The sequence below is a fragment of the Jaculus jaculus genome, chromosome 3 (assembly GCF_020740685.1).
Source record: "Jaculus jaculus isolate mJacJac1 chromosome 3, mJacJac1.mat.Y.cur, whole genome shotgun sequence".
Classification (NCBI taxonomy): domain Eukaryota; kingdom Metazoa; phylum Chordata; class Mammalia; order Rodentia; family Dipodidae; genus Jaculus; species Jaculus jaculus.
Genome location: NC_059104.1, coordinates 175,410,213 through 175,427,579, shown reverse-complemented (window position 1 = coordinate 175,427,579; position 17,367 = coordinate 175,410,213). Strand labels below are relative to the sequence as shown.

The following is a 17,367-nucleotide window of genomic DNA, read 5'->3' as shown; positions in this document are numbered from 1 at the left end:
GCACCTAGCGCTGCTTTGCAACAGAGATCTGGGCTCAGTACCCTTCAGAGTAGTGTGGTTTAGCTCTGTCCTCTGTGATGACACAGGGGTATTGTCTGTAGATCACATCCTCTGAGCAGTGCGAGGCACTGGGCCAAGACAGAAGGGAGGCCAACTCCTCTCTGCATAGCCTCTTAAACTACTCCCTTGCTGGGACCTTAGGGGTCCTTGACAGGGAGAAGGGGGGAGCTAGAGGAGTGGAGTCACGGGAGCATTAGATCCTAGTGGGTGGCACTTTTGCAGCACCACATAGGCAGAGCTCTAAACTTTATTTCACATCTACTGAGCTAGGTATGTTGTATGTGTACAGACAACATATCATCAGCAACCTTGTTCAGTAGTTGGCACCTTCTGTATTTTATAGGTTCAGAAGTAGGAGTTGGAAAGGGCGAGCAGTTTGCCTAAAGGCCAGACAGCATTGAGAAGGAGAGCTGAAGACTGAGGAGGTTAACCACTTGTCTTGCAAACATGAGTTTGATGCTGTAATTCCAGCACTGGGGAGGCACAGACAGGAGGATCCCTGAGGGTCACTAGCTAACCAATCTGATTGGTGAGCTCCAGGCCAATGAGAGACCCTGTTTCAACAAACAAGGTGGATGGGCCGGAGAGATGGCTTAGCAGTTAAGGCACTGGACCTGCCAAGTTTGACGACCCAGGTTTGATTTCCCAGTACCCGTATGAAGCCAGATACAGAAAGTGGTGCGTGCATCTGGAGTTCATTTGCAGCAGCTGGAGGCCCTGGCGCACCCGTCTCTCTCTCCTTGAAAATAAGTAAAGGAAATATTTTTAAAGAGAGAGGTAGACAGTGTACTTGAAGAACGACCCCTGTGGTTGCCCTAGATGCTTACGCTTGCATATGTGTCTACACACACACACTCGTGCCCACACGTCTGGGCACATATGGATATACATACGTGCGCATGGTGAAGAAGGAGAGCCAAGATCTGAGTCCTGGTCTGCTGACTTCTAGACAAGGCTTCGGAAGAGACGCTAGTCTCTTCTTCCGGGGACTCTGAAGTTTTCAGTGCTGATCCAGTTTGCTCAGCTAAGACAACTGGAGAAGTTCGCTTTTCACCTCTGGGGTCTTTGCTGATTTCCAGTCTTCATTCTTAGCTCATGGTTTTCTTTCTTTTTCTTTTTTCTAGATCTCCAATTCCAGCCTATTTCCCCTACCCCTTCTCGCTTTTTCTATAGCAATGTCTCCTTTAAATCTATGATTACACATCTTCAAAGAGGCTCTAAAGACGTTTGATTTACTATAAAGTGTAAGGCCTCATCCCTGACAACCTTAGTAATGCTTCAAATGTTATCTCCTGAGGCTTGGCTCCTTTTGAGGCATATAAAATAGTCCCTGTGATGGCAGAGAATTGTCCAGGGTTCACAGAGGACCACAAGCTAAATATAAGTCAAAACTGTATCATAAAGCTGAAGCTCAGTGGGAGGTTGAGTGCTTTCTTAGCATACACAAGAGTCGGGGCTTGTTCCCCAGTACCACAACACAATAGTAAAAAGCAAAGCAAAACAAAACAAAAACAACCCAAACCCAAACCAATCAGCCTGCCAAATGAACAAGCAAACAAACAAACAAACAAACCACCCCGGTGGTATTATGATCGTTAAAGCGAATATGACAGTGCGCTCAGAATTCTTGGTTTTGATTCTGACCCAACTATCATATTAGGACACAGTCTTGGGAGCAGTTTAGATAAGATTATTATTCTTTTTGAGAATTGTTAGAGCCATTTATGATGTGTGGTTGGCAGGGCTTCGTGGGCGCCTCTGCTGCCCCTCACCGCCATGAAACTCACCTAAGCTTTTGTTTGACTTTCTAGGTCACAGAGGAAACAACAGTGTCTGAGGGCCCAAAACCAGCTCTCCCCCTTGACAAGAATACCAATGCCTTGTTGCCTCAGACGCCTGCGGAAGAAACTCCACATAGCGCCCCTCCAGTGGACAGCGTCGGCCAGCACTGCTCTCCAAATGTGATGAGAAAGGTACTAATGGAGTCTGCTTTCCCTGACAAGGGACCTGCTACCAGGCAAGAACCCAGGCACCTGGATGAGGTTGATGGGGTGGAGGGAGGCATGTCCCTGTTCCATCCCTGGTTTCTACCCACCCCTGAATCATGTCTTCTGCCCTAAGAAGTCAGTAATACTGGTCCTTTCCCACCTCCATTTGCACACCTATGTACAGGCCTAACATGGGGTCTGCTGGGCTTTAGCACGAGCAGGTGAAAGGGAAAGAGAGCCGAGGTGTCATCCTGTGCTTAGAACTGCACGTGGTGTTTTGTGAACACCATCTCACTTTGCTTTCCCAATCACTGTACGAGGTGGCCACCCATTGGGTAGCTAAGGAAACTGAAGTCCAGTAGAAGAAAGAGCTGATGTTAAAAGGAAAGTCATTAGAATCTAAAACCCAAGAGCCGGACGTGGTGGCGCACGCCTTTAATCCCAGCACTCGGGAGGCAGAAGTAGGAGGGTCGCTGTGAGTTCAAGGCCACCCTGAGACTACATAGTGAGTTCCACGTCAGCCTGGGTGAGAGCAAGACCTTATCTTGAAAAACAAAAACAGAAACAAACAAAAATGAATCCAAAGCCTAAACGTTTTTCCTTCTCCAATGAAAATGAGGGAAACATTTGATATGGCCCCCACAACCCAAAGTTAGTTAGACTCAGAATTTGAATGAATGGAATTGGTTGGGTTAGGGTCTTCAGGGATGTCCTGAAGCTGAGCCCTCAAGAGTCACAGATCTGAAGGGACGCTGAAGACGAGCTATGAGAAGCCTCTAGTCCTCTTGCCTGCCAGCTTGCTGGAGGTGTTCATTGGGTGTGGTGGCAACCTAAACCCCTGTAATCCCTGTCGACTACCCTTACCATTCTCCTTTCCTACCCCTTTCCTCATTCTCGCTGGACACAGTCTTGTGTGATGTTCTTCACTCACCCCTGCCTGGTTCCCCTGTACTTGTTGCCTTCCTGAGCCGGGTGTGCTATCCTGCTCACACCCCCCCTCAGCCCTGCCTCTGAAGCGCTGTGAGCTGGTCTGTGCCCTCCCAGCTGCCCCTCGGCCTTGCAGCATCCCCCTGGCCTGGTGCCCAGTTCTGTTCGTCACTTTGTGTACAAACCCTCATGTTTCCCAGCAGCAACGTGTGGCTTAGGTCAGTCTCAGAGATGCTGGGAATGGAAGGGAGAGCAGAAATGAAATGTTAACTTGGAAGTCCCTGGTGACTCTCAAAGAGTTTGGGCAGGGGCTGGAGAGATGGCTTAGTGGTTAAGCGCTTGCCTGTGAAGCCTAAGGACCCTGGTTCGAGGCTCGGTTCCCCAGGTCCCACGTTAGCCAGATGCACAAGGGGGCGCACGCGTCTGGAGTTCGTTTGCAGAGGCTGGAAGCCCTGGCGCGCCCATTCTCTCTCTCTCCCTCTATCTGTCTTTCTCTCTGTGTCTGTCGCTCTCAAATAAATAAATGAAAAATTTTTAAAAAAATTAAAAAAAAAAGAGTTTGGGCAGGCCTCTGTTATTGGTGGCCTTCTATCTGTGCCTGTCCTACCTACCTTGTTGAAAGCAGCTTAGCCTAGAGATGCCATAAATAGGCCCTTTGCAGCTCCTAGTGGTTGAACTTCGTACACCTGGGCCATCTTTCTGTCCACTCATATATTAACTCAATGTTAACACAATTTGTACACATACGTAGGAGCACACTCACATCTAGTATGCATCAAATAATCTGCTAGGTGCATACACTGGTGGAAAAGGTGGGCAGTCTCATAGAGTTTACTGTCTGGTGAGAGGGGTCACTAGGGGACAGCAGTGAATTAGATGAAGTACCATGACAGCTGTTGGTGTATACCCCAGTGCTCCTAACTCTTGGATAGGGGACTGTTCACAGGTAAATTCCTAGATGACATTATTACTTTAACATTTGAGGGCTGGAGAGATGGCTTAGTGTTTAAGACACTTGCCCGTGAAGCCCTTCCAAGGACACAGGTTCGATTCCCCAGAACCCATGCGAGCCAGATGCACATGGTGGCACATGCGTCTGGGGTGCATTTGTCGTGGCTAGAGGCCCCCGGAGCACCCATTTTCTCTCTCTCTCTCTCTCTTCAATGAGTAAATAAAATGTTTGAAGCAGGAGAAGTTGGTCTAGTGGAGGGAGGAAGGATAGAGTAAATTAGTGGAAGGTCTGAAAGCGAGAGGAAGCGGTGGGGCTGGGAGGCTTCAGATGATGCTACTGGACAGGGACAAGCGATGCAGCGGGAATGGGAGTGATCAGAATGCCTTGTCAGATTAGGCTTGGAGTTTCGGTTTGGTCTTGGATTCTCAGTAAGGAGGGACATAAGTTTGAAAGATGACTTCAAAGACAGAAGGAGAGAGAGAGAGAGAGCGAGCAAGCGAGCAGTGGTAAGAGAGACCTAAATAGTACAAAAGAGAAGTAGGCAGCTGAATGAAGTCGGTGGTATAGGAGTAGAGGAGGCGAGCACGTGCAAGCATGGAGGCTGTGTTGCCTGAGTGAACGGCCCATGGGCTCTCTGAGTACCAAGGGGCACCGCCCTCCTGTGTGGCTGCGGTTGGTAGTGGGGTTAGCGAAAGCTTTGGACACTCTAGCTCCTCATTCTGAGCTACGAACTGGGGCTCATGCGTGCGTTTGCAGGGGAAGATGGCCTGACATTTTCTAGATGTTTTATTGACCTCTTCATGCCTTTGACTCCCATAATAAGGACCCTCACGGTCGCTATCCTGGCTCAGAGGAACCTTTGGATTGACCAAGAAGGATACTGGTTATACAAACAGAATGGTTATACCATAAGAAAAAGTGCTTTATCTTTGGAGGAATTAGTTGCTTGTAAGCTTGGATTGGGTGAGGTGGAGGGTATGAAGCTTGTAGGTACCAAATATTTTGAGCACTTTCATGATGCTACATTGATAATATGTCATTCAGTTAGAATTTTCCTTCATAGGTTAAAACATGGACTATTTCATTTTATCTCTCTATTTATCCTAGCAATACTATGAGGAAACCACTTTCTTATTTCCCTTTGAAAGATGTGGAAACTGAGACACAGAGAGGTTAAGTAACCCAGCTAAGAGTTACCCAGCTGGTTATGGGCAATGTTAGGACAACACGACAAGTTCCAAACTCACCCCAGTGCTCCATGACTAGGTCCAGTGGACTCTCTTTGTGTCCTGCAGTGGCAGAAAAGGATTCCATTCTGGTCTCTCACCTGCTGGATTTTCCCATCTTAGCTTTGGAGTGGCCCAAGGCCTTGCTGAGGAGAGCTCATAGGACTTTGGCATCTTTACCTGGTAAAGGTGTTTTGGCTTTCAGCTACTCCTCAGCAGCTCACGAACCAGAGGAACCTGTGGCCCCAGGCACTTTCCTGTGCACTGCGTGCCAAGTGCCCATTACCACCAGGAGGACTTTTTGTAGAGCCGAGCAACTGTGCCCAAGGACCTTGGAGCTGGCGCTAAATGACCCCTCGATGAAAACAGGTCGCAGCTAACAATGAGATGAGAATGCTTTCGAGAATGGGTTTTCAGAGGCCAAAGTTCTGCTATCACAGAAGCTGTTTATTCTACCACCTTCCTTGCACCCAGCAGAATATTTTAAAGCGAATTTTGACTTTATTTCCACCCTGGCACTGACTGTTGCCCAAGCCTTCCAGTCTTGGTTCAGCCACACGAGAGAGTCAGTGCCACAGTCATCACTCGGCAACAGAACCTCCCTGCATCCCAGGTGAAGCTGCAAGACAATTTCATGGCTCTTTTCATGGTTCTGACCTAATAACCTGCTAAAGATACACACGATCCTGTCCTCAGAGCTCTCTCTGGGGACTGTAAGTGCACAAAGAGCTCCATGCAGCCCCCGCCTCCCATCACAGAGCTGCCTGTTACTTCCGGTGCAGCGCCAGTACGTCTCTTGAGGATTTTGAGGCCAGCAGGATGCCACCCATGGCTTAAGAGGAGTCTTGAATGTATTTCTAGGAAATGATGCAGAAACAAAGGCATCCGTGACTCAAATTATTGAGTGATGCAGACGAATGAAGGATAATGACCCAGGCGGATAGCATTCATACCGTTACCAAAGCACTTTGATGCCTGAACTCTCATGTTAACTCTTAAAACAACTCCGTGAGATTGACATCAGCCTGTGGAGGAGGAAATACAAGGCCCCCAAATGAGGAGAGACTGGCATATCTAAGGAGGTGCTGGGCATCTTGTTGTCTGCTGTGGGCAGATCATGGATACCCAGCTTCATTCACTAGCTCATGACCTGAACCTGGAAGTAGCCAGAATGTTCCCAGGGGCTAGGGAGGCTTTCTTAGGGCATTTCTGGGCCCTGGTCAGCTGTACCTACAGAACCAGGCAGCGTTCTCCTCTCCTCAGGATTCATGCCAAGTGCTCCTCAGGGCTGGCTCCCTGAACTTCGCGCCCTCTGAGAAGCCTGTCTCCTTGGTTCTATCTTAATTTCCTTCATAGATTAAACCCAAGATATTTGCCTGTATCTCTTGGTCCATGAGACAACAGGCCCTTGCTCAGGGGCTAGTTGTTTCCTCCTCTAGCTTGGGTAGATATCTCCCTAACTTTTTTTTTTTCTTAAAGCTCAAATCTTTAATGCAGATATTCATGAGATTGGTTCCTTTCAAAGGACCAATTTCTCAGACTCAATAAAGGATATCCCTACTTTATGGTGACCATAAGACTTCCTCTAACATAAGGGACAAGGAAGCTACAGGGCTTCATTTCAACACCATAAAGTACAATATAGGAAAGACTTGTTTAACCGTGTGGTCTTTATTTCAGTGCCAGTGTTACAGATACAACCCAAATATTCCAGTTAGAAGAAGGAATTCAAACGGAATGCCAAGGTCCAAGCCAGGCTCAGGAAATAAAAAAACGAAGTTTGGAGTAATGGAAAAAATGACTCCAATATGCTCCAGGATGAGTCTGATGCTGTCTTCCTAGGGGCATAGGTACTTTACTAAGGAGTATGCTTCTTGAAATAGTGAATTCATCTTTCCACCTCATTCATTTACCACAGTGCAAATAGTGAGAGACAAGCTTGGATATCTCCCTAACTTTTGCCTAGCCCCCACCGTTGTGAGCATTCCCTCACCTGACTTTCAGTTGATACTTACTGACTTCCTTTTATTCCTTTCCTCTTCCTTCCTCTTCAGATTCTGGGGTCCTCTTTGCTTCTCTGTCTTCTTCAGCTCATCAGGGCACTGGGCACTTTTCGTTTCTGTTTTCTTTATGTTCCACGAACCTATTCCCATCTGGCTGTGGTCAGCTGGCTTGTCGGCGTGGTTACGTCCACAGACATGGCCTTGACTACTATGAGAGCTTCTCACTGAGATGAGGGAGCACTGGCCATCAAGAAGAACAACAGCCTTACTGTGCATAATCAACGTATAAAAGCCAACATGTGAAAGTGTTACCGGAAAAGTTGGTTTCTCCCTCACCTGTCTCATTCAGCTATTTCACCATCTCCTGCCAAGCCAGTCTGCCTGCTGGAAGTTGTGGAGGTACTCAAATATTATAAGGGCTCAACTCACGAAACAATTTACCTCTGGTCCACTCTTCTTACCTGTTTCCTCGACCAGCGTGAAAGCCTTCAGTGCATGTGCAAGACAAGACACAACTCTCAAGTCTTTGGTCTCCTTTCCCTTTGCACGTTTACATAGTGGTCAGTCCTCAGTGACTTTAACCACTTAAGGGGAAAAACAAACAAATAAACAAACAAGCAAACCTTGAAACCAGAAGTGAGCCAGGCATCTCTTTGGAACAGCGACAGAAACAGATGACCCAAAACCCAGGCACTATATTATGTACGAGAGCCCAGACTCGCTCCCCCACCACAAATGCAGTTACCATTCTTTTATTTTTTTTGTTTTTATTTATTTACTTGAGAGCGACAGACAGACAGAGAAAGAGGTAGATAGAGAGTGAGAGATAGAAGAGAGGCAGACACAGAGAGAATGGGCACACCAGGGCCTCCAGCCACTGCAGATGAACTCCAGATGCATGCACCCCTTGTGCATCTGCTTTACGTGGATCCTGGGGAATCGAGCCTCAAACTGGGGTCCTTAGGCTTCACAGGCAAGTGCTTAACCGCTAAACCATCTCTCCAGCCCCTAGTTAACATTCTTGATTTAGCAAACTTTGGTTGGAAATGGTTAGCTTTCTACATTAGAGCTGTAAGCAGATTAGAAGGTGGGGGTTGGGGCTTCTATAGTGGAAGCTCCCAGGAAAGGAGAGAAGCACCATTAGCCGGAGAAGCACCGCTGCAGGAGATTGCTCATGGGTAGGGCTGGCTGAGCAGCCCTGGCTCATGAGAGGTGAAGTTTACCACAGTTCCTTGATACATTAGGCTTCATAAAACAGCAGTGTGTAAAGTGTTTTAGACGTAATCCCATCAAAATAATGTTAAGACAATTCATTTCTTACCGAAAAAATATGTTTCAGATATCTGGAAAATTAATTTCTGTGGCGCACTACCTTATCTGCACTATTTTATCCCCAGGAATGTTACCTTGCTATCACAACCGGAGACATATTAAACTCAGGGCATACGCACTACGTGTCTGTTTATTGACTTCATGATTGCATTTACTAAGGCACTAGATTTCCAGCTAGTGGCACAACATTAAGACCAACCAGCAGATTTTCAAGGCCAGCCCAGAGTTCCTAGTCTTGGCTCTGGATGGGTTTAGGAACTCTGCATGATCACTTTGTGTCTTAATTTCCTATCTGTTAAAATGAAAGAACAATGTTTTCTGTGAATTTTGACAACACCATGTGGCAAATGTTAGAACAGTAATGTCAACACATGTAGGTAGTGACGTGGGGAGAGGAAGGGACAGCGGGTCAAAGGTCAAGCAGAAGACACAGGGTGGCCAGATAAAAGGCTGCATACAGCATGAAAGCGGAAGAGGCCAAAATTAGGGAGTCCTTGGGTTAGGCAAGATGCCAAGTCAGGTGGTAAAGACAGATTGGTTAAAAACATAGTAGCAGTAGTTCAAACAAGTCAGGCCCATGGCAGACAGAGATGAAGAAGACATACATAAGAAGAGGAAAAGAACAGGATCTGTAGCAAAGTTGGGGAGAAGGAAATTGGGAGCAAGCAAGAAGATGGCAACTTAAGGAAAGTAAAAAGGGGATCTTTAGGCTGACGGTGGCCTCCTCTGATCCGCTAAACGTGGCTTGAGCTCAGTATCAGGTGAATGTTTTGATATGTTGATTCTTCCCAACTAAAGTAAAGTAGTTTACTTTCACTTGCCACCTTAAAATACACCTTCCCCCCCCCCCAAAGTGTGCAGGTTTTGTATGTGGTGAAGTGGAGGTGTTCCAGAGTTGGCAGCCTAGATATGTAAATGATGGTCTTTTAGGACTTTATGCTGGGGAATGCACTTTCACTTTCCCGTGTTTGACCTCAGAACCATCCTGGGTGCTACTGAGGACCAGTGTCCTCATCTGCACTGGCAGATGGGCTTCTTCGAAGTGTGGGGCACCAGCCACGAGTGTGGCCAATCCTCCAGCTCTAGCCTGTGCTCCCCAAGTCCTTTCCTTCCTTCCTGGCCCTAGAGATGCAGCTCTTGCCTTCCCGGAAGCCGGCTCCTCCCCTTGCGCCCGCTCCTCTTGCAGCCCGGCAGCAGCTCTTCCTGACCATGAAATCTGTACCCTTTCTGGTTTTTAATATTCTATTTATTTGACAGAGAGAAAGGGGGGGGAAGGGAGGGAGTGAGGGAGTGAGGGAGAGAGAGAGAGAGAGAGAGAGAGAGGGAGAGAATGGGCACGCTAAGGGCTTCCAGCTATTGCAAACAAACTCCAGATACATGTGCCACCTTGTGCATCTGGCTAACACATGGGTTCTGGGGAATCAAACCTGGGTCCTTTGGCTTTGCAGGCAAATGCCTTAACTGCTAAGCCATCCCTCTAGCCCCCTTTTCTTTTTTAAATTATTTTTATTTTTATTTAAGACAGAGAGGGAGAGAGAGAAAGAAGAGAGAGAGAACCAGGGCCTCTAGCCACTGCAAATGAACTCCAGGCACACGCACCACCTTCGGCATCTGGCTTATGTGGGACCTGGAGAATCGAACCTGGGTCCTTAGGCTTCGCAGGCATGTACCTCAACTGCTAAGCCCTCTCTCCAGCCCAAGTGCATTTTCTTTAAGAGTTTTGTAGTACATTATTCCAGAGAGTCAGATAAAGTGTCAAAAACAACTAACACATGGGGTATAGGTTCCAAAAATGCCATGTGTTTTTACATCCTGTAGGAATAGTACTTTCTCTGGGCTCCCCATGGAAAGTTCCCAGGTCTTGTAATCACTAGCAGAGCTTATCTCCACCTCCTACCAACTCATCCTCCTTGAGATTGGCTTTAGATATGGCGGTGAAAGAGATCAGTCTGGTCTGTAGTCATGTAGGAACATTACCTACTTCACAATGTCTTAAGGGTGTCATGGCAGCAGATTGCCAGCACATCAGCTCAAAATAAACTGTGACTACCTGCACAGTTCTTCCCTGGCTCAGTCTGCCTGTCCCCTGTCATTATACTAACTCTTCACGGCATGCAGAACATAATGGAGAGGAGAGTGGATAGCCTGCAAATGGGGTTTTTGTCAAGGCTTGTCCTTGGAGATTTCACCTTGTATACAAGTAGTGATATACAGCTCCTGGCATGATTAGTTGGATGGTTTAGATGGGTTCTGGTGGATTCTGAGTTAGCATCAAGGAGCTCACTGAGAGCCATCCATGTAATTCTCCGTGTCCAGTATGGACAGATGGAATGAACACCAAACTGGCTAAATACACGCAGCACACGTGGAAAAGGTGGAAGTATCCAGTTCAGATGATTAAACTGTCACGTATCACAAGCAGAGTGCAGTAACCACTGTATACCCTTCCCTTAGATTAGAAAGCACAGGCTATCAGAAAGCCATGGTAGTGTATAATCAGGACAACTAGAGGACATTCTTGAGAAAGCCATTGCTCTCTGGCCTGTTTAATTTGGTTGGGACATTTCTCCCATCTCTGCTCTTTAGACTTTCTTTTCTTGGAACTTAGACTACAGAGCAAATTGGAATCATTTTGCTGAAGACTATTGGCCTAAAAAGGAAAACATCAAAGCATACTTTTCTTTGGAAAAAAAACAAAAGGTGTTTAGCTCATCTGCTTTTAAAATTGAGAATTAGGAATAGGAGAGATAGATGCTTTAAGAGCTGTTAACTGATGTAGGGACAATGTAAGTAGAGAGGAGAAAAAGAGGGTAACAGGAAAGAAAAGAAGAGAGAGAGAGAGCCATGACAAAGGGGGAGGGAGAGCAGATGAGAGAAGATGAAAAGCACAGATGGGAGAGAGGGAAGAGGAAGAATAGAGCAGCTAGATACAACTGAGTGTGGCTCTGGTCCCAGGCGTCTGGATTCTAAGTTTACATGAAACCAACCTCCAGTATACTTAGGCGCGAAATGCTAGAAGAATCTTCTGGAATTAGGAGTGTGACTGGGATGACTACCATCATGATTTTGATCCAGCCTCATACAGGAGGGGTTTGCTAGAAGAGTAAGCGCAACATAAAAGGGAAAACAAACAAACTAAGCCTCACTATTTGTAGAAAATCCACGGAAAATTCCAAACTGACTTTAGCAAATTCTCTGGGCACAAGATCAATACACAATAATCTGTTGTATTTCTATATACAATCAGAAAATAAAGAGCAAGACTGGAGAGATGGCTTAGTTGGTTGAGGCGCTTGCCTATGAAGCCCAAGGACCCATGTTTAACTCCCCAGATTGCTTGTAAGCCAGACCCACAAGGTGGAGCATGCCCAAGCTTGCACATGTGCACAAGGGGCGCAGGCATCTGGAGTTCAGTTGCAGTTGCTAGAGGCCCTGGCGTGCCAATTCTCTCTGTCTCATAAATGTGCATGCCATCAGGCCCAGCAAAAAATAACACAAAATGGCCGGGTGTGGTGGTGCACGTCTTTAATCCCAGCACTTGGGAGGCAGTGGTAGGAGGATCACCGTGAGTTCAAGGCCACCCTGAGACTCCATAGTGAATTCCAGGTCAGCCTGGGCTAGAGTGAAACCCTACCTCAAAAAACAAACAAACAAACAAACAACAACAACAACAAAATAATAACACAAAATGAATAAAGAGCAGGCCTAAGGAGATGGTTCAGTGGGTAGGGTAAAGTGTTTGCTGTACAAGCATTAAAGACCTGAGTTGAGATCCCCACTACCCACATAAAATGCTAGGCATGGAGGCATATGCTTGTGATCTCAGCGTTGGGGAGGCAGAGAAAGGAAGGTCCCTAGGGCTTGTTGTCTAGCAAGTCTAACCAAGTTGGTGAACTCCAAGTGCAGTGAGCAACTCTGTCTCAAAAACTAAGGTGGAGAGTGGCTGAGAACAGGGCATCTACTACCAGCCACTGGACTCCATCCACACATTCCCAGGTGCGTGAGCACCCTCACACGTGCACCCATGCCCATGTAGACATGCATGCACTCCACACACATACACACATAAAATAAATCAAAAATATTTTATTTTTATTTATTTGACAGAGAAAGAGGGAGAGAGAGAGAAAAAGAGAGACAGAGAGAATGGGCGCACCATGGCCTCCAGCCACTGTGAACAAACTCCAGACGTGTGTGCCCCCTTGTGCATCTGGCTAATATGGGTCCTGAGGAATTGAACTTGGGTCCTTTGGCTTTGCAGGCAAATGCCTTAGCCGCTAAGCCATCCCTCCAGCCCAAGATAAAAATTTAAAGATGGAAATTTCATAAATCATGTTTCACAGAAACATTAGCAGACCTTAAGATGCTTTTCTGAGTATCATTTTTGTCAAGTGTAAAATCAGGACAACAGCAACACTAGCAGCAGCAGCAGCAGAAGTAGCTGAGGTCCATTGATAACCTGCGGGATGTATCCCAGACAGTGCTCTAGTGTTTGCGTAGAGTATTTCTGAATCCCTGCAGTGTATCAGACATTGCTCTAAATGTTTGCATTGAGTACTTCTGAATACCTGCAGCATCCCAGAAATTGCTCTAACATTTGCACTGAGTATTTCCAAATACCTGCAGTATCCCAGACATTGCTCTAAATGTTTACATAGAGCATTTTTGAATGCCCGCATTATCCCAGACATTGTGGTAAATGTTTGCATAGAGCATTTTTTTTTCAAATTTTTATTAGCATCTTCCATGATTATAAAAAATACCCAATGGTAATACCCTCCCTCCCCCTTGCATAGAGCATTTTTGAATATTGCAGTATCCCAGCCATTGCTCTAAATGTTTGCATGGAGTATTTTTGAATACCTGCAGTATCCCAGACATTGCTCTAAATGTTTACATAGAGTATTTTTGAATACCTGAATTATATCAGACATTGTGCCAAATATTTACAAAGATTATTTCTTTTAACCTTCACCACCTTTCAACAATCCTTTAATGGTTATTATGAGGATTAAATGAGACAATTCATGTAAAACACTTAGCTAATTGCCTTGCATGTATAAATTCTCAATAAATTCCAGCTCTACAAAAATAACCATTATTTTAGGGAGCCTTATAGACTCAGTTAGTAGGACTAAGTGGCTGTTCATTTGGCTTAAGATTTGTTAAATAAACAGTCACGTAGTTTTGTTTTGAAGATTTAAGTAGCTCATTAATTCACATTCATCCAGGCACTGCTCTTGGGTCTAGGAATAAAATTAATAAACAAATAGACAAAATCCAGGCTTGATGGCATTTACAGTTCCACCGGGGCAACAAATGCAGAGAAACAAATGCTACTGCAGACAGTGCTGGGAGATTAACAGGACAAGACAGGGGATGAGCATAAAGGGGGAGGGGCTCTGGCGTGGACTGGAAAATGAACAGGGCGGAGCTGGAACGATGGCTCAGCAGTTAAGGCACTTGCCTGCAAAGCCTAACGACCTGGGTTAAATTCCCCAGTACCCACATAAAGGCAAGTGCACCAACTAGTGCATGCACCTGGAGTTTGTTTGTAGCAGTTAGAAGCCCTGGCATACCTGTTCTCTCTGTCTGTCTGTCTTCTCTCTGCTTGCAAATAAATACTGAAAAAAAAAAGAAAGACACCAAGGGCTGGAGAGATGGCTTAGTGGTTAAGATACTTGCTTGTAAAGCCAAAGGACCCATGTTCCATTTCCCAGGACCCATATGCATCTGGAGTTCATTTGTAGTGGCTGAAGGCCCTGGTGTGCCCATTTTCTCTCTCCATCTGTCTCTCAAATAAAAATAAAATAAAACAAAATATTTAAAGGACTGTAAGAAAAATCATCATGTAATGGAATAAAAAAAATTAAGAGAAAATGAAAGGTACCCTCCCCCCCAACTGGCAGCTGGGTTAAGTGCTGAAGGATTAGTGGAACAGGGAGATGGGCAGGAGAATATTCTAGATAAAGGAGGCAGTCTCTCTGGCTGGGAAGAGGGCTGTTCTGGGAGGAGTCTGACATGCTTGAGAAACTAAAGACCATGACTGAAGGCCTGGAACACAGAGTGGGGAGAGGGTTGTCTTAAGACCTATGGTTGCCAAAGATGGGGGGCAGGTGACTCAGGTCTCAGGATTCTGTTTAGCAGTTTTGCATTCATCCTAGGAAGAGTGGATGGCATGGCAGGGTTTTATGAAAAGGAATGATGTGATATGATGTGTGTTTCAAAGTGTGTCTCCACTGAGGAAGCCTCTCCTGTTGTGTAAGAATATAGGAAAGAAGGCTAAGCTTGGGCACCATAGGTGGAGAGAGTCAGTGGATACATCTAAGAGATGTTTAAGGCAGAATTGATGGGGCCTGGTGTGTTAGCTTGAGTGCTTGGATGCATAAGTGAATTAATGATGCCCAGTCCAAGGATTTGACTTGCAGAGCTAGGAGACTAGAAGGGACATTCACTGGGCTGGAGAGATGGCTTAGCGGTTAAGCACTCGCCTGTGAAGCCTAAGGACCCCGGTTCGAGGCTTGATTCTCCAGGACCCACGTAAGCCAGATGTACAAGGTGGTGCATGCATCTGGAGTTTTTTTGCAGTGGGTGGAGGCCCTGGTGTGTCCATTCACTCTCTTTTTCTCTCCGTCTCTTTCTGTCTCTGTCTGTTGCTCTTAAATAAATAAATAAAAATAAACAAAAATTTAAAACAAAAAAGAAGTGATATTCATTGAGGTGAGGATGGTCTTTTTTTGCATTGTGGAATAGCTCTACTCACTTTATATTGAAACTAGAGACTGCTTTTTTGAAGCGTTTACTTTCCTGAGAATATTTTTCTTTCTTTGTTTGACTTTTTGAGGTAGGGTCTCACTCTAGGCCGGGCTGACCTGGAATTCACTATGTAGTCTCAGGGTGGCCTTGAACTCATGGCGATCCTCCTACTTCTGCCTCCTGAATGCTGGGATTAAAGGCCTCCTGAGGAAGTTAAGTGTCTTACACGAGGGGGAAGCATGACAGATCTGGGCACCGATGTGTAAGCTCAGAGGTGCTTTCCCTTTCATTTTCAGAAGCAATCAAATTGATTGATATTTAATTTTTTTTCCCCTATGGCAGGGCCTCACTCTGTCCCAGGCTGACTTAGAACTCACTCTGCATCCTCAAGCTGGCCTCAAACTCACAGTGATCCTCCTACCTCAGTCTCCTGAGTGCTGTGATTAAAGGCTTGTGCTACCATGCCTGACTTATATCTAATCTTTTAAAGGAAGAACAGGGTTATCAGAGTCATAAATTCATGAAAGTTATATTCATAATTAGTCTCCTGCCTTTTCACTGCCATCAAATCTGTTTCTTCAATCTGAAAAACTGAATAGATTCAGTGGCAAAAATCTCCATGCCTTCAACTCTTTTCATTTAACCTTTTAAGTCTCTTCTCCTTAGGTCACCAGGTAGTTAGATGTGAGAAAAGAATTTCTGGTCTGGGGAGCTAGCTCAGTCAGTAAGATGCTTGCCTTATAAGCATGAACTCCTGAGCTTGATCTCAATACCCATGAAAACATGTCAGGTGTGGTGGTGGGCATCTCTAGTCCTAGCATTGGGGGATGGTGACAGGCAAATTCCTGTGGCTCACTGGCCAGCCAGTCTCGCTGAATTGGCAAGCCCCAGGCCAGTGAGAGACCCTGTCTCCAAGAAAAGGCAGAGTGTTCCTGAGGATAACATCCTACATTGTTCTCTTGTCTCCACACACATGTGCTCACATCTGCATCCACACCTGTACGAACATGTGCGTCTGCACACACATGCACACACATTTAAAACAAGAGAAGGGCTGGAGAGATGGCTTAGGGGTTAAGGTGATTGCCTGTGAAGCCTTAGGATCCAGGTTTGATTCTTTAGGTCCCATGTAAGCCAGATCTGCACAAGGTGGCACACACATCTGGAGTTTGTTTGCAGTGGCTAGAGATCCTGGCACTCCCATTATCTCTCAGTCTCTCTCCCTCCCTTCCTCTGTCTCTCATAAATAAATAAAAAAATAGGAAAAAAAAAACTAAAACGTGAGAAAAGACTTTCTGGAGTTAGAACATTATCACTTCATTTAATGGCTATACAGATGAGAGCGTGTTAAGAGTTAGCTGTCCTGAAGTTCTTTTTCTCTGGTTTGGAATGTCTTTGGCAGGCATCCTAGGGCCAAAAAAACAAAAACAACAAGAACAACAACAAAAAAACCAAACCCTTCAGGTACCTTGGTTAAACCTTCATCAAATGTGGATGTTGCTTGGAGTTGATATGAACAGGCTTATGAGAGGCTCTGGAGTTGACCCAGGTTCTCTGGATGGAGCAGGAAACCCTAGAACCTTGGCATGCTTTCAGAGAAGTGGCTCCAAGGCAGATAAGAGTTTGATTCTTCTTAAGCCCTAGCCACTTTCATGTAGATTAGCCTGTAGGACCTTTTCAAGGAAAAAACAAAAAAAAAAAACAAAACAAAAAACCCCAAACCCAAAAACCAAAAAACAAAAAACAAAAAACCATTAGTGGAATTAGTCAAGTGTGAAATGTGAAATTGGAAAATAGTCCTACTGCCTATTTGCTTAAGTACACTGGCTGCTGGAGGGTGTGTGTATCGCAGGTTAGGTGATAGGCTCTCCTGTTCTTGTTTTTCTGTGACACAGAAGAGAAAGAGAAGGAGAGGGAGGGGAGAGAGAGAGAAAGAGAGAGAGGGAGAGAGGGAGAGAGAGAGAGAGAGAGAGAGAGGACCTGTACCTTTCACTCTCTGTTATCAGCCTTCTTCATGTTGGGAATTGGAACCAGGAAGCTCTTATGGGCTGGGTCTCCTCTCTCCTTCTGCATTCTTTATATATAAATAATTTACTTTGAGAGAGAGGGAAAGTGGGAGAGAG

General features: G+C 45.7%; 1 protein-coding gene across 1 annotated transcript in view; it reads left to right on the top strand.

Moving 5' to 3' along the window:
• The window catches only part of Trim66 (tripartite motif containing 66), a 40,790-nt gene that overhangs the window by 13,307 nt on the left and 10,116 nt on the right, over positions 1 to 17,367 (top strand). The window contains exon 9 of the mRNA XM_045146309.1: positions 1,872 to 2,033. Within this exon, the coding sequence (XP_045002244.1) occupies positions 1,872 to 2,033 (162 nt within the window). The remainder of the gene's footprint in view (positions 1 to 1,871; positions 2,034 to 17,367) is intronic.